At 41.0% G+C, this 20,836-nt stretch overlaps 3 protein-coding genes and 4 non-coding genes across 8 annotated transcripts; 3 read left to right on the forward strand and 4 right to left on the reverse strand.

The window, feature by feature from the left end:
* Nucleotides 1-125: 125 nt before the first annotated feature.
* Nucleotides 126-199, reverse strand: trnan-guu (transfer RNA asparagine (anticodon GUU)). The gene has a single exon. It is a non-coding gene; the product is annotated as a tRNA-Asn (tRNA).
* A 105-nt stretch (nt 200-304) lies between these two features.
* Nucleotides 305-377, forward strand: trnak-cuu (transfer RNA lysine (anticodon CUU)). Its single transcript has one exon. It is a non-coding gene; the product is annotated as a tRNA-Lys (tRNA).
* Nucleotides 378-697: 320 nt separating this feature from the next.
* On the reverse strand, nt 698-771 carry trnan-guu (transfer RNA asparagine (anticodon GUU)). Its single transcript has one exon. It is a non-coding gene; the product is annotated as a tRNA-Asn (tRNA).
* Nucleotides 772-966: 195 nt separating this feature from the next.
* trnan-guu (transfer RNA asparagine (anticodon GUU)) lies at nt 967-1,040 on the forward strand. The gene has a single exon. It is a non-coding gene; the product is annotated as a tRNA-Asn (tRNA).
* Nucleotides 1,041-1,616: 576 nt separating this feature from the next.
* On the reverse strand, nt 1,617-13,544 carry gba2 (glucosidase, beta (bile acid) 2). Of its 2 annotated transcripts, none has more exons than XM_029526787.1 (18): nt 13,459-13,544; nt 12,298-13,000; nt 8,898-8,989; nt 8,542-8,657; nt 7,899-8,117; nt 7,483-7,722; nt 7,143-7,245; nt 6,472-6,625; nt 5,820-5,945; nt 5,428-5,612; nt 5,099-5,203; nt 4,913-5,020; nt 4,668-4,819; nt 4,063-4,169; nt 3,709-3,851; nt 3,250-3,365; nt 2,797-2,988; nt 1,617-2,232 (listed from the first exon to the last, which is right to left on the reverse strand). In XM_029526787.1, exons 2-18 carry the CDS (start codon nt 12,489-12,491, stop codon nt 2,038-2,040), a joined length of 2,547 nt encoding a protein of 848 aa, XP_029382647.1. In that variant the 5' UTR covers nt 12,492-13,000; nt 13,459-13,544; the 3' UTR covers nt 1,617-2,037. The 2 variants fall into 2 exon arrangements, with proteins under 2 accessions (XP_029382647.1, XP_029382646.1); XM_029526786.1 differs by lacking the exon at nt 13,459-13,544 and adding an exon at nt 13,250-13,394.
* A 310-nt stretch (nt 13,545-13,854) lies between these two features.
* rgp1 (GP1 homolog, RAB6A GEF complex partner 1) lies at nt 13,855-17,437 on the forward strand. The gene is made up of 9 exons (XM_029526566.1): nt 13,855-14,212; nt 14,388-14,503; nt 14,831-14,964; nt 15,148-15,231; nt 15,339-15,488; nt 15,842-15,988; nt 16,147-16,274; nt 16,379-16,556; nt 16,704-17,437. The coding sequence occupies exons 2-9, from the start codon at nt 14,388-14,390 to the stop codon at nt 16,925-16,927; spliced, it is 1,161 nt and encodes a 386-aa protein (XP_029382426.1). The 5' UTR covers nt 13,855-14,212; the 3' UTR covers nt 16,928-17,437.
* Nucleotides 17,438-17,512: 75 nt separating this feature from the next.
* msmp1 (microseminoprotein, prostate associated 1) lies at nt 17,513-19,056 on the reverse strand. Its single transcript, XM_029526931.1, has 3 exons — nt 18,954-19,056; nt 18,728-18,836; nt 17,513-18,248 (listed from the first exon to the last, which is right to left on the reverse strand). The coding sequence occupies exons 1-3, from the start codon at nt 19,054-19,056 to the stop codon at nt 18,077-18,079; spliced, it is 384 nt and encodes a 127-aa protein (XP_029382791.1). The 3' UTR covers nt 17,513-18,076.
* Between the last annotated feature and the right edge of the window lie 1,780 nt (nt 19,057-20,836).

Genomic DNA, 20,836 nt, shown 5'->3' on the forward strand with positions numbered 1-20,836 from the left:
AGACCTTTTTTGCAACAATGCTGGAGAATGGTCATCGGCATATTATATTTTAGCTATTAAGGAAAAATAATTTCAAACTAAACAAAAATAATTGCAAGGAGAGGCATTTATATGCTAAAAGATCTCGTCCCTGGGTGGGCTCGAACCACCAACCTTTCGGTTAACAGCCGAACGCGCTAACCGATTGCGCCACAGAGACAAGGCTGCTGCATGTGAAGTGAACGAGAGGCTTTCTCACTGTGCTCTGAAGCATGCACAGGACAGACAAGCGTTCGACCTCTGTGGAGGAGGGGCTTGCTACATGGCCCGGCTAGCTCAGTCGGTAGAGCATGAGACTCTTAATCTCAGGGTCGTGGGTTCGAGCCCCACGTTGGGCGTTAGCTTTTTCTGTGATGGAGGCTTTCATGGTCTCAATATTAGTCTGTTACCCACCCATGGAGCACACACAATAATTTTAGGTTAGACTCAAAAGAAGAGCCATCGTAGCTTGAATAGCTGAAAACGTTTGACAGTTCAGAGATGTTTGTCCCAGGTGTGAAGAGGTGTTAACAATTACCATTGAGTAGAGTCCCTGATTTTTCAGAGCTCTTTCAAAACGCTTGAGACTGAGATAGCTGGGCTATGGATTGGTAGAAATTGACGCAACAAATGTAAGGACACACTGAAAGTTGGCTCATCATTCAGATAGAAAACACACCGTCCCTGGGTGGGCTCGAACCACCAACCTTTCGGTTAACAGCCGAACGCGCTAACCGATTGCGCCACAGAGACGAGATGGCATAGAGGTTGAGGGGGTGTGGCCTAAAATCTCAGCCGCATCCACAGAAAGCTAAGCGATTCCAATTATACGATCATTGGTGCTGCAAATGCTGCAAAAACAATATTTTAAAGGCTTTATATTATGATTTATGCCAGAATAACTCAGTAATCACTTGCAAACTGGGCAGTTATTTGTGTATATTATAAGTCTCTGTGGCGCAATCGGTTAGCGCGTTCGGCTGTTAACCGAAAGGTTGGTGGTTCGAGCCCACCCAGGGACGGTGTGTTTTCTATCTGAATCATGAGCCAACTTTCAGTGTTCAGCGTTTTGTATCCAATGTACAAGTATATTTCTGCTGAAATAAGGCAAATCTACACAATTGCGCTAAATTGAGAAAATGAATAGTTTACTTATTAACAACACAACATACCAGCTGTGTCTGTTGTATCAGTCATTTATTCAGCAAGATTGTCATGGGTATTGGATCTTATAAAACATAGTAAATGCTGCTGCTACATTTATATACTGTAGATATAGGCCAACATGCAACAAGGCACCAGATACTATTTGTAAAAAAAAAAAAAAAAAAGAAGAAGGAGAAAATATACATATTTTTTAGCTTTAATTTCCAATATTACTCATCACATTTCATGTCACTTACTAAAGCATTCAAATTTAGGTGGAGGAATAAGATCTGATTCGGGGATCATTTGTTTCACCCAGGCCTAAATGTGACTGGTATAATAGCAGAGAGTATAAATTTAGCATGTAAACTTGTTACAAGTATGCACACTTCATAATTAACATGATTGAAAATTGTTAAATATAGCACTTGCATCCGAGTGTGCATGCATGCAAACAATATTTTACTGAAACTCAAGTTCAAGTTATTATCCTTATTATTTCAATTTATTACTTTTTTTTTTTTTTTTTTTGATTTTCACTGTGCATTGCCAGGAATCAATTGTTGGTTCTTCAAAAATGTTGAACTCCTGACCTATAAAATATCATGATCTACAGTAGTTGCTGCTCTTGTTAAGCATTAACCATTAAACTTATGACCTCAAGCCTCAAATGGCAAAACATCTGAAACAATACAGTGGAGATTAAAGGTCTGTAACCAAACAGAGCACTGCAAGGTGGGAGTGCCTACATTAGCAGCTGCAGGTGTGTCTGGAGGCCATTCTCAGAGGAAATCACTATACCTCTCTAATCATGCCGGTATGATAGTAGTCTTAGCTCTGATTTTCTCTCAAATTCTGTCCATGTCTCCAGTTTCAGTTGGTCTGACCCTTCTGAGAAGCGTTTAGTGCTAGCTGCATGGCCCATATGCTCAGAGGCCTCATGTAGGCCAGAGAACGATAGATGCCCTTCTCACAGTAGGCTTCAGGAGTCTGGAACGCCATGCCAAGTCTTTCCCATACAGTCCGGTAGCAACCCTCTGCCGTGCGCATGCCCTCCTCCCACATACCCTGAGGGGGGAATAAGAAAAAAAAGACACTGGTGTGTGAGGCAATGTTTCACTTGTTCACACAGTGAACTCCAACAGCGACACAGACATGCATTTGTTATCAACCACCATTAGCTTACCTTTAGGGCAGTGCTCCTCAACAAGAGCAGTCATACAGAAACTCTTAAAATGTTTGGTAAACAATCATTTCCTTTCTTTCCCAGAGCATCATAAATGCTCACTGATTATAAATTTTATTTTATCTAAAACACTTGTAAAATGACAGCCATTACTTTAAGCCTCTTGAAAATCACAGAGTGTTAAATGTGTTACACATGCAAAGTACATTTTAATGACTCATCATAGTGGGGTCATTCCTCAGCAGCCAAGAAGACAGCTAACAAAATAAGTGCTTTAGAGTATCCAAATAACCAGATTGGTGCTGCAGCCAATAACCAAAGAATCATTGTTGCTGTATAACCAGGTGTAGTAAGAGGTATAGAAGATTTAAAGGTGGTCAATAGCTGAGGTTGCAACACCAACATCACACTGTTAGCATTTCAGATACGAACATACAAACACTTACTTCATGGATCATAGTAGCTGCCAGTCCGTACACTACTCCAATCCAGACCTCGTCTGACTGGACACTGGAGCGGTCTGGCACGCCTTCAGGACGCATGCCATTAACTGCCCCCATGTGTCCTCCAGCGAAGCTCATTACATTCAAGTCAAACACAGTTTTTAGTGCAGTCTGGATTTTCTCTTTTGGAAAAGCCTGAGGGGAGAGAGAAACTGCTGTTAAAACTTTCCCGACTTGGTGTCTGCCTATCTTGCACCTTGACAGACAATTCATTTTACCCTTGGTAGTATTAGGTTATTGAAAAGTTTTAAGACCAAGCAACGTCAACACAACACTTAGGTTAACTGGTACGACTGCTTCTAATATTGGCATTATAACAAAACCATAACAAAAAACCCCAACTTTGATTCAGTAAAGTTAATGGCTGAAAGATTTCACAAGGGGGTTACAACTTGCCTGGTAGTCTCCCTCCCCCAGCTCAGATGCTTTAAGGAACCAGTGGCCGGCACACTGGTCAGACATGACACTATTAGAGAAGTCTCTCCCACTGCTGTCATAGTTGTAGTACTTGCCTAAACATGAGAGCAAATGAGAGAAATTAAGTAATCCACTTCCGAGTCCCAAACTATTTATGTTGACCAATTAGACTAACTTTATTAAAAAAATAAAAAATGGTGGTGGGTGGCTGCATGACTAAAAGATTGCTATGAAGCAGTTTCTGCTACATTTCAAATAATTAAAAAAATAAATAAATAAATAAATAAATCAGTGATGCAAAAAGTTCTTACATGGGAACAAGAAAATTTGTTTTGCATGCATATCACCAGTATTCCCTATCAGTACTTCATATATTACTAATCTAAGCTTTTTTTATTTATACTTAACACATTCCAAAAAAATGGGTGTTTAAACTACCGTTCCACAGGAGCTGGTCAAATGCAGCACTGCCTCGGTCTAAGAGGTCCCTGTAATATTTGTACTTCTCCTCGTTCTCCACTAGTCTGGCCATCTTGCACATCACACACAGGGATGCCAACCACAGGCCACCACAGTATGCACTGTGAAATGCAAACAACACCAGAGAGAATAGGTTTGCATACATCTTTTTTTTCCTAACTTTCTCACAAGTTTCATTACACAACACAAAAACAAAAACAAAAAATCGGTTATTTTAGTTTAGCCAATCTATGAATCTCTACATGACCTAATGTATGACGATGTATCTTCTGTATCCACAGTTTTTCCCATTGTTGCACTCTTAACTCTTACCTTGGTCCAGTCACTGTCCAGCCATCATACGTCTGGTCAGCATATCCAGAGTTTTCTATTAATCCATCTCCATCAAGGTCAAACTTTATCTCCGACTCCATCACGGCCTGACAGATCAACCAGAATGTGACAACACAGTGGAACAAATTCTGAGTAAGTGACCAAATCGTCAAACATACTGCAGTTTTGTGTTGATTCTACAAATGGTTTTTGTAGATAGATTGGTTGATAGGTAGCAGGTTAGACCAGGGCTGACTGGGACTGACCTGTGCAAGTCTTCTGTCTTCTGTATTTAAATTGTGTTTCATACAGGAACCAGTCCACAGAGTTCCTCTCTACTCCCTGTACTTCTGATGCTTTTATTTAAATCTCTGCTCTAAAGTTAAGTTTTACTTATGTGTTTCTGTTTATACCTTTAGTTTCACCCTTATTGACTTTTTAGGTACTAACACAAACCAAACCATCCGTGGCTGATTCATACTGAAAGCTTTTCACTGGTAAACTGACAAAAGACTAATAATGGGGAAGTTACATTAAATCCTCCGAGTTTGTCACCAAATTGCAGAGATTCATTACCATATTTAGTAAGACTGCATCAGTCATACCTGGCAGATGGGCCACATATCCTGCAGGTACTGACTGTCCTTAGTGAGGTGAAAGTCCCTGTAGACCTGCAGGACAAACTTCAAGTTCAAGTCCTTCCAGTCTGCAGTGTCATGAATGAGGTAGGCATTCACCCTCTGCCATGGCTCATCATCTGAGTACAGAGTTATTATGAAGTACTGAGAAATAATTCATGACAGAACATTTTTGATTAGCAGTTTCGAGCTTCTAGAGGTATTGTACCTACCTGGATCTCCTATGTCATGTGGCACGACATTTTTGGCCTTGACTGGAGAACACCGCCCACTCATCAGGTGGAGCCTCTCTGTTGGGTCCTGCTGAACCACACTGCCAGCTGAGAGGATGGAGATTGATGGTGTGAACAATGGTACTGCGCTCTATTGACTACACCTAGGTGAATAAATTCACTCACCAATATCATATTGGAGACTCAAGGCAAGTTTGGGCCATAGCATGATGAGTGCAAAAGAAGCGTAGAAGTGCACATCGTATGTGTTGTACATTCTGTACTCCTGACCTGGACAACAACATTATGTCATGAAACAGATATTTGCATGAAAGACCAGATTAATGGTAAATCATCAGAATTGAAGGGGACATCCTCTAATGTCTGTTTTGTTCAGTTATCAATGATAATCATTGATAAATTATTGGAATGACTGATTAAGGATGTGTTGATAAACAGCTCTGAGCTGTAGTGTCCAGTCTTACATATTAACACCTTTTTCTCATGGCACCTACCTTCTAGGTAAGCAAAACGACCATACTCCTTGATGACAGCAGGCTGAGCTGGGAGGCCCCCATCCTCACTGCGCATGCCACCACTGACATCAGCATCCTCCGATAGCTCCGTCCAGACCGTCCCTCCGTCCGCCACAAAGTACAACTCATTAAACAGGGCTGATTTATACCAGGAGGGGAGAGACCTGTAACACAAATGAAACAGAAGCCAAGGTAAAACAGTGCATACCTGCTGAGGTCAAGTGACAAGAAATTCCACCAATACTTCATGTATTATTTTAAAAATGGGATGTCAATGTATTGATACCATGGTCATCATAATTTATAATTTCATTAATTTCTGGGTTGCAGATCATTTTCATTTATTTTAAAGATTCAGAGCAGTGATCTACTTGTCCTGTAGAATTGGCCTCTGCCACTCCTCAATGCTCTTCTCCCACTGTCTGTAGTGCGTTAGGGCATAGTGGCTGAGAGAGGGGGATGCATCCCCTTTGGTCCCAAAGTAACGAGTGTATCTCCTGGAAGCAGCAAAAGATGATGATGTCACATGTTTTGTGTTCATGAACAAATGCAACAAATACAAAAGTAGACATCACAGTGTTTGGACTCATGACATGTAACAGACTTGTCTTGCTTTACTGGAGAAATTATTTATATTTGGAGAGGGTGTGTCATTTTCAGTTGATCATGAAGTTTTGAAATGGACGACAGCCAATATTTTGGGTAATACCTGACAAAAAAAAAAACTTGCCATAGGAAATGCTTGAATGTGAATTCTTTACTAGGTTCTAGGAAAATCACATGAAACAGGAACAAACTGTGACAGCCAAACCAAAACCAAACAATAGAAGAAAGTCAAGCAGGCAACATCAGTGTGTTCTATTTTTGTGTGTTTGGTCGTGGTGGGGTGATCAAAAGAAAATGAAGGATGCAGAAACAAACAATGAAACAGCAGTACAAAGCAAATACTAGCTGAGATGAAGATAGAATCCTATTACAAATATGCAAATAAAAGAGAGGAAAAAAGCAGTTTTAGCTGTGTACCTGATGTGTTCCCTCTCCCTGGATCCGAATGTGATTTTGGGCATGTCCCAAGCCAGGCAGAATTCCAGGCTGTTATGGCCCTGAGCTGATACAGAGCAGCTCACAGCCAATGCAGCTGCTACCTTATCTCCCCGAGGCGTTGGTGGGCTGGAACCTGCAAGAGATAAAAGAGAAAGATAAGAGGATTACTGTAAGAGGTTGGATGAGGTCAAAGGTGGTATTGTTAGAGTCCAAAACTACTATTTAATGCACTGCATCAAACAGAACTGAAAACCCTTGAATACAATTCAATGTCTCAATAAATAGGTAACTGGAAAAAAAAAAAAAAAACAGAAGTAGAGACAAGAAACTTACTGGTTCCTTTAAATGTAATAAGGGTATACATTTTTTGACATTGCTGAGCTTTTATGTCCATATTGACCCATCAGCCAACAGTCAAATGACAAACTCTAGATAGTCCATAAATAATAAACCAAAGACTACCATATAATTGCTTCTACAAGCTCAAAACTAAATAGTGTGCAGTGTTTTTGAAGAATGTGATGCCTTATCAGAGCCTGAATGGCAGAACAAGGCAGAAGATTTTGCGCCATTTCTTTTTTGTAAATACCAGCTTTAGAAATTCTTTCATCTCTCTCTCATCCTTCAACAGTCTGATTTTAAGCACCGACCTGTAGGAGAGTCCAGTCGTCCATCGGTGATGAGGTCACTCCACAGACTGCTGCAGGTCCCCTTTGGACTGAAGGCTGTCTGGTGACTGACCTCCCTGTCAGGCTGTCAATGTGCATACAGACAAACACATTTTCTTTTGGTAAATCTGAAATGTAATGCTCATTAGCCAAAGCATATTTCACAAAGAAACCCCACTTGATCATTACAAATCCTCTTCCAAATAACAGAGACTATTGTCTCAAATCTTATGTTTATTCACCAGGAACAGCCTGAGCAGCTACTTAGAACCAGCAACAAAAAATGTTTTTGAACTGCTTCAGTTCGAAATTAAAGTGAAACCTGTTCTCGGGCTGCAATGCACAGGGTGTAAGGGTTTAGAGGAGGGCAGTGATGTAGCAAGACCCCCGACACCGCCTCCCCCTCCTTCTCCAAGTGGAACGGTTCGTTCCAGTGTCCCCCACTCTTGTCGTCCTTCTGTCCCGATCCATTGACCATAGTAAACATGATAGAGACGTCGAGGTCGTAGTCGTTCTTGTTTTCTATATCCCACACAAACACAGCCACTGGGAGACTGGAGTCCTTGGAGAAAAGAGATGTACAAGGTGGAATAATTCTTATACACAAGAATTTGGTGAGATATATGATATGGAATCTATTTTGTTGTAATACCCAAAACATTCAAACATTTCTTAAACCTGGAACTTCAGACCAAAATGTCAACTGATTGTGTTGAGATCCAGGGATGCCTCCGTTACCTGGTAGTCATGGGGGATGATGGGGGAAATCTGTCTGCAGGTTAGGGTGACGTTCTGTCCTGGGAGGTGGTAGACAGTCCAGGCGCGGGGGTACAAGGCGTGGTAGAAGGCATACTCCCCACAGTAGCCCCAGTTCCAGCCCTGTAATGTTGGAGGACGCTCTACAGAGAGTACCTGCTGGTAAACCGTTTGTCCTCCACGACGCAAACAAACTGTGAACTAAGAACATTCATTTTTCTTTTTATTCTTCGTTCATGTTATGTTCAAAGACAGATTTAAAGCAGTCATTTATGGCCTCCACAATCTTCTTGGGGCATGATAAAACTTGAAAGGTGATCAGTCTGTTAGCTTTACATTTAAGTGGAGAGACAATGGAAACAAAAGAGCCAGTTTTTCCAGACAGTTTAACCCTTTTCAGATATTGGTGCGTTGTGGCACCTGACTTTCTGTTTTATCTACACAAGTGCCCTAGAAGAACTAACTTTGATTCAACAAATTGTCAGCAAACTTTTCTACGTGATTTTCAGAGCCATAATATACAAATCCAAATTAAAAAAAAAAAAAAAAAAAACCCTAACAAACTTGTAGTTAATGTTGTAATATGCTTCTGACTGCGTCACTATTTATTTAGGATCCTGTTTACCTGGTTGGCTGTGACAGTTTTGTAGTGGTACATTCCAGGATTAAGTTGCCATCTGCAGAACTCTCCCCTCCATCCTCGTGTGATGGTGCCTCCTCCAATACCACCGAGTGGAGCGCCTGCAAATGAGGAAAAACAATACAGAGGGGGGTCTGACAGACATCTGACAGACGTCTCTTGGATGATGATAAAATATTTATCATAAACTGGATTTGGAAGAGTAACTTTTCATTTACTTGAAGATTTTTAATAACTTATGGGGTTATAATTGTTTAAGTCTAAGATTGTTGTCCTCACCCTGAAACACACTGTAATCATAAACATGAGCATGTGTTCTTGGAAAACACATCTGAACTCACCATATATTTGACGTAAAGGTTGAGCCCCAAACATATCAATGAAAGGAGCCTTCTTTTCCACCTGGGTCTTCTTGTACCACCATTTTAGGTACCTGGTTTGACAGATGTAAATTATACAAAACATTTATCATCTTACAAATCATAAGAACAATTATGCAAGTGTTAATGAAGATAGCTAAAACCATTTAACTACTGTCATTTGTTAAAAGGGTACATATATTAGTGATCATTTTAACTTTCAAAAGAGTTCATAATTAAGACATCACAAGCACATTTGCAATGAGTGCTTTTTTGTATTCTTGCTTTTTCTCCTTGTTTGTTGACTTTCCAAAATTTTTCAAGTGCATGTAGCAGCTGTTTCCAAGCCTTAAGCCATTTCAGCCCAAACTAGACAACATGCACGCAGAAAGACACGTGTACACACACACACACACAAGCTGAAAGAAAAAAGAGTTGTGCAGTTGCACAAAGAATGCATTTATATGTTTGATGTAAACAGCATGTGCAAGCATGTGTGTCTGTGCCGAACTTGTTGCTGTCCTACGGTTGTAAAATATTAATTAGGTTACATTACAAAAGGTTTCAAACAGCTCCTGGTGCCTGAGTCCAGAGGCTTACAGTTCCACGTTAGAGCCCTTGATCTGTTTCTGCTCTGAATGGTGATCTCCAATACGTTAGATTTTTTGCTACCATCCCGAAAATATAACGTTCTCATTGGTTGGGCCTTTGTATTGCATTGCTGCAAGCTTGCTGAATTGCTTACAAAGCTTTCAGCTGACTGTCTTTGACTGAAGCACTAATGACTAAACACTTAAGTTTCCAGTAGCTGTTACACAGGTAAAACTGAACAGGTGATATCACTACAGACGTCTCACAAAGGCAGTAAAGTACGCAAGTGTTGCTGTCAAGATGACACAACCACAATATCTGGAAATATTTCAGCAAGGATTTTTTTTTCTCTTTTCATCTTCACATGATCTTGTGCCCCAAACAACAACCTCATCTATTGAAGGTGTTGGAGTTAGCTTAAAAAGTTGAGATGACATGGTCCACTTCCTCTAAAACACACTGTGGTTCATTCTGGAAATTATCAACAACTCGATATTTCACCCATCAACTATCTAAATCGACAGAATTCAGACAGCTGCATACATTTTGGTGCGCAACATTTCCTGTTTGTTTTCATGCTTGAATACTTACCAATTCAACCACAAAGGTAATTGTACTTCTGAGAAAGGTCCTGTGTAGTTGCAAAACTACTGTGCATGACAGTGCAGTGTCTAACAGTATTGGAAACGGTAACCACACATGAAAGCTCAGTCAAGAGAAAGAACAATGGACTGTCGAAACAGCTCTACTCGGGACGAGAGGAATGGGCTCAGTTAAAGCTGGGGCAGGTTACACTATTGTCAGGATCTTGCTGTTCTGCAGTTCAGCTGGAATGCAAACAATAACCTTCCTCCTGATTTCGACCTGTGAATGAGGGCTGAGAATGCTATAGAAAATCTAATCAGTGTATGCTCAAGCTTAAATTTTTACTTCATCAAGATGCCTGTATCAAGTTGAAAAGCAAAAGAAGTTTTACTTTCTATGTAGGTATCAAAGACAAGTGTACCATTCAGCAGATTTACATGGAACCACAAGTGCAACAAGCAGATACAAAGGCAGTTGAAGCTAAGGGGAATATTTTTATACAAGATAAAACAAATAATAATAGTCACTTATAATGACAGAGGAGGTTATGGTTGTAGGCAGTATTTTAATCTTAATCTTTTTGTACCACATGTAGCTTATTTGTTTAAGGTGCAGTATACTGTATATAAAGAACAGACTATTTACAGTTTTTTCTCACAATACTGGCACTTTAACTGCACAGGGGTTCCATGTACAGGCTCTCTGTACATTCTTTATAAACCACCACATGAGAGTGTGTTTGCTTTACATAACATTCGTATTGATTTCTAAAAAATGATCCAAGTTTATGCTTTAATGTTGGTTGTTAGAGCTTGTTGAAGCTCGATGTCAGGCTGTGCAGAAGGCATTCATCGCATTCATGTATGTGTGTCAAAGAATTTAAGTCATGCTATCAGGCCTACAAGATCTGCTACAGCAATGCAGGGCTCCCCCTGGGAAGATAATGGAGAGAAGTACAAATGGTGATGACTGGGTGAGAATATAATTAAGTCAAAGCTAACTTTTTTCAAAATAATAATAGCAGGGAGTTGACATGAACCAGAAACCCAATCAATCCAAATAACTCAAGAACAGTCAGGTGATGCTCTGGAGTTTAAATAAGTATTGCTTGGCTGTGTGCCCAACAGTTCACTGCAGAATGTACTACTTTTGCATCTCAGATATCAGCAGGTTGCTGAGAAAAACAAACACAGAAAGCTCATTAGACTCTTTCTGCTACAGCCGTAGGAAGACTATTCCAATTAAAATATTGTATTTGTATTTACTCTTGACTGTACGAGCTGAAATAATGTGTGCTGTCCTGCTGTCCTGTTAATTGTAGGCCACATAAACCTTCCTATATTATTGCAGAGGTTTGTGAAGTCGTAGAGCAAAAAAAAAAAGACTGCATCTTGATCTTGAAACTAAACTTATACCCGAGGCCATGAAGACAAATAATGTAAATAACTAAATGCGCCATTAAAAAAAAAAAGGGGGGGGAGGAGTGTGAGACAAATTTATATTCACCAAAACTATTTGATTTAAGAGGAAATTTTATGGAGAACATTACTGTAGTATTGCTGTCAAATGTGTTAGAATGGTAATAACAAGAGACAATCATTGGTCAGAAACACGAGTAAAAATCTATGATATTCACTCAACAGAATATTATTGCAAACTAACCTGTCAACCCATTAGCTGGGTGTGTAAAGTGCTCCTGTTGGTATGCAGAGCTCAAAGCGAGCCTTTGTACCTCATAAATTGCTTCAGGCTATATTCACAAAAACTGAAAAGAGCAATCCACTGTGGCTATCCTTTTAAAACCAATTTAAAAAGCAGCTAGTTTAATTACATCTTACTATTTCGTAATGAATCGTGTTCTGGCAACTTAATGGCAGCATCAACCATTTACAGGCAGCCTTGCACTTCACACCTGCTTTGTCTTTGAGGTGTGGGCTGAGAAATATGACCCTATATTCTCTTACCTCCTGACATACTTCATCACGAAAACATGCATGCAGGTTATTTGACATATGAAGGTGTAAAGTGAAACACGAAGGAGTGTCAACACAGGAAACTATCACCCATCACCAGTTTGCACAAGAGGTAAAACAAATATTTAGCACCAGGAAATAAATATTTTCATTCATCTAATCAACATTTCTTAATAAATACTAAGTTGTTTGTTTAGTCTGTTGACTGTACAGCCAGTGGGTGAAAATCTCACCTGATCCCGAGGCCAACATGATCCCAGATGTTGGAAAGCGAGACATCTTTTGCTTGAAAAGGCTTTCTCTTCTCCTTGAACTCATGTGCCAGACAGATCCGCCAACCTTCCTGTGGTACTCCATATCCCATTTCCTTGGAGACGTACCTGCTCATGAGGTCTGCTGTCGACTTCTCCCCCCAGTCTGTATTCATTTTAGCAGGAGTTCAAGCAATAATCTCACTCAGATTAATGGAGTCAGACGGGCTCTAGCTACAAGCACAGATCAGTCACCACCTTTTGTCAGAGTCAACTGTTCCGGCCTTTCAAGAGTGGCAAAAACACTGAAGTGGTGGGTGTGAGAGCCCAACAAATTTCTATGTGGATCAGTGACAGAGTGCAAAGAGTCATTCCCACAGAGCAAATAAGCTCTGAATACCTGCGGGACAAGGGCCGATGGGTAATTAAGTGCACCTTCGGGTGTGAGGTCTCAATGCAATGCACATTATTACGTCTCTACAGCTTCACATGCTCATGTGCTTAAGGATTTTTTTCTGTTTGTGTCACCATGACCCCCCCGGGTTTGTTTGTTGTTGTTGTTTTTTCTTTGAGATGACAGAGTCCTTAGTCCTCCCTGATGGGAGTCCGGATGTGTCTGGATGAATGGACAACAGCCTGAGACCGACAGGAAGTGCCCACAATCTCAGTCACTCAGCTCGGACACCTGCAGGGAGACAGCACGGGATAACATTTGTTTTTAGAAAATAAGCAGGTCGTGCAACCATTCAATCAAGTATTTTTACATAAATGTCAGCGGACTGCACAGCTAACTAATATGCCATCGCCTTTAAAATGAATCGATACGCGTTAGCTTCAACAGCCGCTTCCCTTCCAGCCAATGAGCAGGAAAAAAACTCCGGCAGCTAGCTAACATTGAGAAACATTGGAGAAGAGGTGGATTTGTTGGAGATACCGGAGCGACGTCGTCATCCTGCTGCAGCTGCAGACAGCCTCTCTCTGCCTCCTGTAGCTTCTGCTAGCTGGACGCTCGATGCGCAAATAGTTTACATTTGTCACTGAGCTCTCCGGGACAGTCCGCCCTGGGTTTGTCTCTCAGGCTCATGTTTCTTCGAGGATACTCCAGCCTGCCTTTGCAAAACTTAAGCTAATCTGTTAACTCACCTTAGAGAAGGAGGAGGAGGAGGAGGAGGAGGAACGGTGGCTCATTGTAGTTAAAACAGACCAAAATTGGACTTTAATGATGCCTGACAATCTGAATGTAGGGAAATAAAAGCAGCATATTGGCATAGCCGTTGCGTGGATTGTACCATTTTGAGTAAAGGATGGGGGTGTGGGTCAAATCGTGCTCTTTAATTTTCCCTTTAAACGCTTGGGGTTGGCAGATGTTGACAAATCGACAGTTTATAGTGGTTTCATTAAACGGTCTCTGTTAAATTTGCGGCGTGACAAACAGAAATTAACGGAGTCCAAGCAACCTGTAAATACAGAACCTCCGTTACCGTAGCAACGCCCCGCCTCCTCGCTCATCTGCCACGTGATGCGTTTGAAATGGCCGACCGTAAAATATTCCAGTATTTTTCAATGTTGTTTTAGGTTTTAAAAAGGCAGAATATTATGATTTCAAGGATACTCTAGTGTGAATTATAACCAACGTTCACGGAAGTTTATATTTAGATGATTTATTTTATTTATTTTTGGCATTTTGTTTTCCCGGAGTTCGTAATTTATCGACCAACAGCGGACCTAGACTGTTTGTGTTTACGGTAGTTAGAACGGTGGCTAAACTAAATACTATGCTGTGAATTCTCCAGGAAAGTCTGTTACTTCTTTTATTATTATTATTATTCGACGAATAAAATTAAGTGTGATTTGGGATTAGACAACGTAATTTTTGTTGTCGCCTGTTTTGGTCAAGGTATGTATTAAAATTCTGCAGAAAACGAGACATTAGCAAGCGCAGACGAACAAGTTGACTTCTTTCTGTAGAAGCACAGCATGTTGGCGGATTAACGAGACAAATTACTGCAGATTTCTTGGCATTGCTCGTATCTTTAAACATACTGATGTAGCCTCGATCACTAATATTACAGATGATCGAGGTCGTGGCTTCCATGGCCCGAGGCCCCGTCTTACTGGCCGGGGAGCTCATGGAGTGTCTGATAACATTCACCAACCCGATGTCCCATCTCTCCACCTCGGCCAGCAGGTTGGATTTCACTCCCTTCCCCTCTTCGCCGATCACAGACTGTAAATTAGGGAGCCTGTTTTTGTGTCTTGCATCGTGATCCATCTGTGGCATAGAGCTGAATTTTAGGAATCATATCCAAATCGTGGAAAATGATGTAAAATCATTTGGGAAGAAGAAAGGGGAGCTTGTGTGTGTGATTACTTTTCTACTGGTGAATTATGCTATCTTGGTTATATCTAGGATGTTATAACCCCAAAAGGAATGAGCACCAGATGATTTAATCATTCAGCCAATCACGCTGTGAATGCCCTTGTGTAACCTTTGTTTTTTTTTCTTGTTTTCCAGTGAGATGCTGGCATGGGCGAGTGCCCAGATTCACTGTCAGTTTCATGCCAGTGAGAGTCGGGTGGCCCTCCCAGCTCAGGGCAACAAACAGGACGTCCAGGCTGAAAGCGACACAGTGCTTATTCCAAACAGAGGTCAGGGACACAAAGAGCGGGGCAGAGCTGAAAATCACTACTTTCTGTTTTAAACATGCATAGAAGTAGATTTACGTAAAGTGTTTATGTTTACATTGGAAAAAAAAACAGGTTTTGTTACAGCCTTATTTCAGTAGGTCTTGTGCCTCAAATCTCCATTTCCTTAATTGTTCTCTTTTATAGGAGAGCGAGGGCAATGTGTGCTAGACACACCACCTAAAATATTATTCTGTGACCTGCGCCTGGACCCTGGGGAGAGCAAAACCTGTACGTTTAAACTGATGCTGAATGTCACTGAAAAGATTAGAAATAAAATTAAGTTCATGATTTCTTGAAATGGCCTCATCATCTCTTCATGACTCCTCCTCCCACAGATTCATACAGTGAGGTGGTACCCATTGATGGTCCTCCTAGTTTCCGTGGTCAGTCAGTGAAATATGTCTACAAACTGACCATTGGCTGCCAGAGAGTCAACTCGCCCATCAAACTACTCAGAGTTCCTTTCAGAGTGCTGGTTCTGCAGGGTGAGATCACTCTGGATCACTTCCCTTCAAATGCTTTAATGTTGCAGTTTAGCTTTGAGTGCTTAAGAGCCATTTCACTTGTGCTTTGAAACCACAATAGTGATTCAGTAGTTTCTTTACCATAATTGTGGGTGAAGAGTAGAATCAAATTATTGCAGGAGCAACACCCAAAATGCTGGTTAAGAAATGCCTCTAACCCTAACCCTAATCACCTTATCTAGAAAGGTCTGTAGTAACTTTATTTCATGATTCACCACTGTCTTTGGTCAGGGTAAATAAATACAAGCACTCACCATATATGTCTGGTATATTGTGTACATGTATTTCTTGAAATTTTCCTGTCTGATCCATAGGGATGCCAGAGCCTCCTTTTACCCAGGATGAGGAGGTTTCCCCCTCTAACCCATTCCTAGAGGAAGAGGAAGCGAGCCGCAGAGATGCTCGGCCTTTGGAGAGAGCACTGGACATGTTGATGGTCACCACCTCAAGACGCTGCCCACGTAAGTCAGATTCTCTGTCTCTTGGTTATAGTCTGAAAAAACACATTTAAATTTTTTTGCAAGTTATTGTTGATATTTCATTATGATTTAAGTTACATGATGTGGAATATTGTGTTTCCTGTAATTGGCTTTGATCTTGGGGCCTCTCTTTTCTTCAGACATGTTTAATATTACCAATATGCGGGGGAAAGTGGCCAAGTTCTCCATCTTCAAGACTGTTTACAGACTCGGAGAAGACATCGTTGGCACATTCAATTTCTCAGAGGGTGACATCCCCTGTTTACAGGTATCTTTATAGTTCCTGTTCATGTGCCCTACTGTTACTCCGTTTAGGTGCAGTTTCTTCGTAGCCAGTGCGTGAATTCTGAGTTGCGTGTGTGTGTTTTCCAGTATTCAGTGAGCCTCCAGAGTGAGGAGGAGATCCAACAGCAGTATCAGCGGCGCCCCGGCCAGGCCGTCAGTGTGACTGGACATGGGCGACACCTGGAGTCGTGCCTCCACACGGCCTCCAGCCACTTCTCCCTCCCAATCCCACTCAATGTCACACCAGGTTTCAGTACAGACATAGGTCAGTCACCAAACATTTTTAAAACTCACTTTGTAAAATGATTTTTTTTGAGGAAAGAAATTTATTCAACATCTTTGTTTTTGACGAACAGTAAAGTTACACGTGGACTGAACTGTCAACCCCTTGCCTTTGCTTTTTTTTAAACAGTATCTCTTAGATGGCGTCTGCACTTTGAATTTGTAACTGCTCGTGAGCCTATGGAGCCACCCACTGTTTTGCAGAACCAATCAGAGGTCACAGTTTGGACTGGGGCAGAACATGTCGATGTGGACACCTTCAGCTGGGATTTGCCCATCAAAGTACTGCCCACCAACCCTGCCTTGGCATCCTACGTGTCCCAGTTTACAGGGACCAACAGTATTAATATTTGACTGTGAGACTGTGATGGCCACGTGTTACTGTTGTGTTTCTGAAAGCGATAACAAATTTTTACAGGGTCCTGTGTTTTTGAGTGTGTGTGCAAGGCAGCAAGAGAACAGAAAGCCCCTCTCCCCCCAAATGTGCACAGATACATGCATTTCAGGAACAAAGAATTACATTTCTTTTTCCATATGTATAATCAGTGATGGATTCCATATGTACAGTATGCAAACCTATACTTTGCCTTTGTCTTATGCATTTTTTGATGCAAGCTAACTTGGAGTACTCCTCTTTTATAAAGATTTACTCACATGAACTGTGTTAAGTGTAACTGTCTTTGTGGCTGTTGCACTTTTGTATTTATTTCATTTTTGACTATTTACTTGATATTTCTGATTTTGTGGGACAGCTCTTTCTTATCCACAAGATTTTTATTGTCTTGATTTTAGTTTAAGCAATGGCTGTACTGAGGTGTAAATAATACTCGAGAAAATGTAATTAAAAGCATCCTTTAAATTCGAGAGATAATGTGTGAGGAACTCATCAATTAATTCATAGAATTCAACTTCCTTTTTCTTTTCAAACAACAATTTTATTAAGAGATTAAATGAGCTACAGCAGAGAACAGGTCAAACTCAACAGAATTTGTTGTATATATTAATGCATGTGTGTATATATTTATATATATGTTTATTTACAACAAATCATTATTGGATTGATTAAAGATGAAGCATTTGGCTTTATGTAAAAACCAAATGTCTTTATAGATGTTGTTTTATATGGAAAAACTCCACACAATCTGTATCAGCAAAAAAAGTTAAGCAGCTTCTTTCAATTTTAAGCCTGGGACCACCGTTGGCTCTTGATAGTAACTCGTACCTGAAACAAACACTGAAACAAGCTTGATCACTAAATTTCCTTAATTCGTTCACAAGGAGCATTGTTGCCATAAAGTTTCATAAAATTCTCTGCTGGGAAATACTGTGGTTTTACAAATTGCACAAGGATTTCCTTCACTGATAATATGACATTGAAACATGCTGTCAATGTTTTATATTTGCACAGTATGTATATGACAAAAGTAGTTACTGTTATGTAATTGTAGTGAGTATTGTGTTCACAGGAAATTAAACTGATTATCTATCGGTTTGAGTGGTTTTCTACCCCTCCAGCTGGTGCTGCAGCTGAAGGGACCCATGGCTGGGGTCTTTGAGGTCTTCCCCCGGGGAGCAGGGCAAGCGGCGGTCAGCTGTCTGCACCAGAGACACTTTGCAGGAAACCGGCTCCACCCTCACCTCGCACCATGCAGGGAAGTCCACCGGCCGATGCACCCTGGACATTGACCAAGACAAAAGTCAAGGCTTGATGGGCGTTTGCATTTTTTAGGCACTTTTGAAGCTTTAAAATATTTTTCTCCAGCTGCTGAAGGTTGTCTGCTTTTAAAAACAACGACATGTACTTTCTTTTGTTCATACTTTTACTTAACTTCATTTCATTAAGACATCTTTTAATCAAAATATGGCATATTGTTTTGGATTCATTAGAAACCATAACACTCTTATTACAATTTGTCCCACTGAACTTCCATAACTTTAAAATGTTGCTGCTATTATGACTGCACTCTTGAGTTATTTGTGCTTCCCTAAACATTTCTTCCACAGCTGTTGAATACTACACACTGCAGCCCAAATTCAATGTAAATCCACAACAATGAGGTAACTTCTATTTTGGTCAGTCTCTCTGAAACTGACTGCTGTGTAATAAATGCGAGCATCTGGACACCAAACCACACAGGAGGTTTGTGTACTCACGTCTCACAGCAACCAACGCCGACAGGGTGCAGACAGGTGCACTGCATGCAAGCGTTGTCCATCCAGGTTTCACCCAGCGAGAAGTGTCTTCCCTCGAACACACACAGTGCTGAAACAACACATGAAGTCAGAAAATCAGCACAGAAATGTGATTATTCTTCACTGACAGCGATCTTTAATGAATTCTGTAAGTACTGATAGCTCATAAAAAGTCTTGGGGTCTCACCTCTGGAGTCGAAGTGGCACTCCATGGGTGCAGCAGAGCCACCGCTAGTCCACAAAAGAAACCCTACAGCTGCAAGCACCCAGTTAACACCGGCAATCTCCATCTTCATCTGGTGTGTTGAGCCTCTGGTTCCTATTCTCTCTTCACACCCTCATTTATACATCCTGAGGCTCCATGACCATGGCGTGGAGGTGTGGTTATCGCCATCATGTGGTTCACATCCTGGCCATGGAAGGCACCAGCGGTGCCATCCACTGGGAATGAGGTGGTGCTGGTTTTTGTGGAGGAGGGTAAAGGGGGGGTGGGGGAGTCTTGTGTCTTGGCGCTGTTTTGGCACTCCAGAGATCACCTCGCTGCGCTTCAATGGGCATGAACCTCTAAAGTGATAGAAACAATGACACATGCTTGCAGTGACTAAGACAGGGAAGGGTAGGAGAGAGGTGAGATTGAGGGCAGGGGGGGAGAGAGAGAGGTGACGTGCACTTCGAAGGAGGAGGAGGAGAGAGAAAGAAGAGGGATGGAATTATCAAACATGATTCATGACAATGGTCCAGAAACACAAGACTGATGACTAATACACGTCAAACACATACTGACCATCGAGAACACCTATACAAAAAAACTAAATCTGCCAAATCACAATGTAAATGTACTGCCGGGCACTTTTATTGTTGACTGTTTCATACAGTGTGTTGCAATGTTACTAAGAGGCCGTCAGCTGGACTGTACTGGACAGTTTGATGAGTAACATGATCATCGTCTAACACCAAGTTAGGGAGCATCTTCTGGAAAAATGATTTTGACCTCCAGTAGAGTTTGAGAAACTTGGTGAATCTATGTGATGAAGCACTATGAAGGTTTTTCCTTTAACTCATCACCCAGTTCTGCGTACATGAAGAGCACAACCGCAGGAATTATCATTGCACGGTCGTCTGATTTTTTCTATCTCTGTAATATCACATTATGTGTGACCCAAGGTAGGCCCTGTCCAAGCCCAAAAGAGAGATGGACGTGCAGAGTATCAGGCAAAAACATGAAATTTACGCACAATGATAAACAGTTTGCGGTGCTCCCACTTCGATCCAAGGCAACAAAATCCTCCTTTTCCATCTAAAAATCATATTTATATTTTAAATGTTTTCAGCACATTTAAAGATTCTCTGGTCTTACATAATTTGCAGTTTTTGCTTCAGTCCGATAGATTTATGATGTATTTAGATTCTGCTGCTGTGAAGTTATGTGTCTCCACCCCCCCCTACTCTTAGTGTCTATTCTCACAAGGTCATTTCTGGGAAATTAAAAGCAAAATTTCAAAAAGACAAAATGTGAGCTGGCCTGAAAAACTGTGAAGATCACACCCTGGGCCAGCAAAACATTATCTCATCTTCTTCCACTTGTTTTCTATCTGCAGTCTGATCTGCAAAACTTTAGGAAAAATTCTCTCAAACCTCTCACAGGAGGCCCCAGGGCCTCATAACTTGGTGTCTTACATGCCTTTTCTCTGATACCTCTACAGTAGTCGGAGGGTGTTGAAAAGTCTTCCCCTTCAGTCAGGGATGCTCTTTCATTCAGTTCTGTGACTCAAACATGTTGTTCACATTCTCTCCGATAAATTGCTGCAGATTAAGTTGCCATTAATTTTATAAAGGGATGATGGAATAGTCTGGATATTTCAAAAGTCAGTTTCCTTTTTGACTTCATTGTTTTATTTGGATAACATTTCTACTTTTGATCTTCATGACGTTCAGATGGCGTGGCCTCTTCTGTGCCCATGAGTCTCCTACAAAAGTCTGACAAAGGTTCACACCCTGACTTGTCAACTAGTTGTCGTCAGCATGGATGAACAGGGAGGATCTCATCTAAACAAACGATGAGAATTTTCC

This window comes from Echeneis naucrates, chromosome 18, assembly GCF_900963305.1.
Source record: "Echeneis naucrates chromosome 18, fEcheNa1.1, whole genome shotgun sequence".
Taxonomy (NCBI): Eukaryota; Metazoa; Chordata; class Actinopteri; order Carangiformes; family Echeneidae; genus Echeneis; species Echeneis naucrates.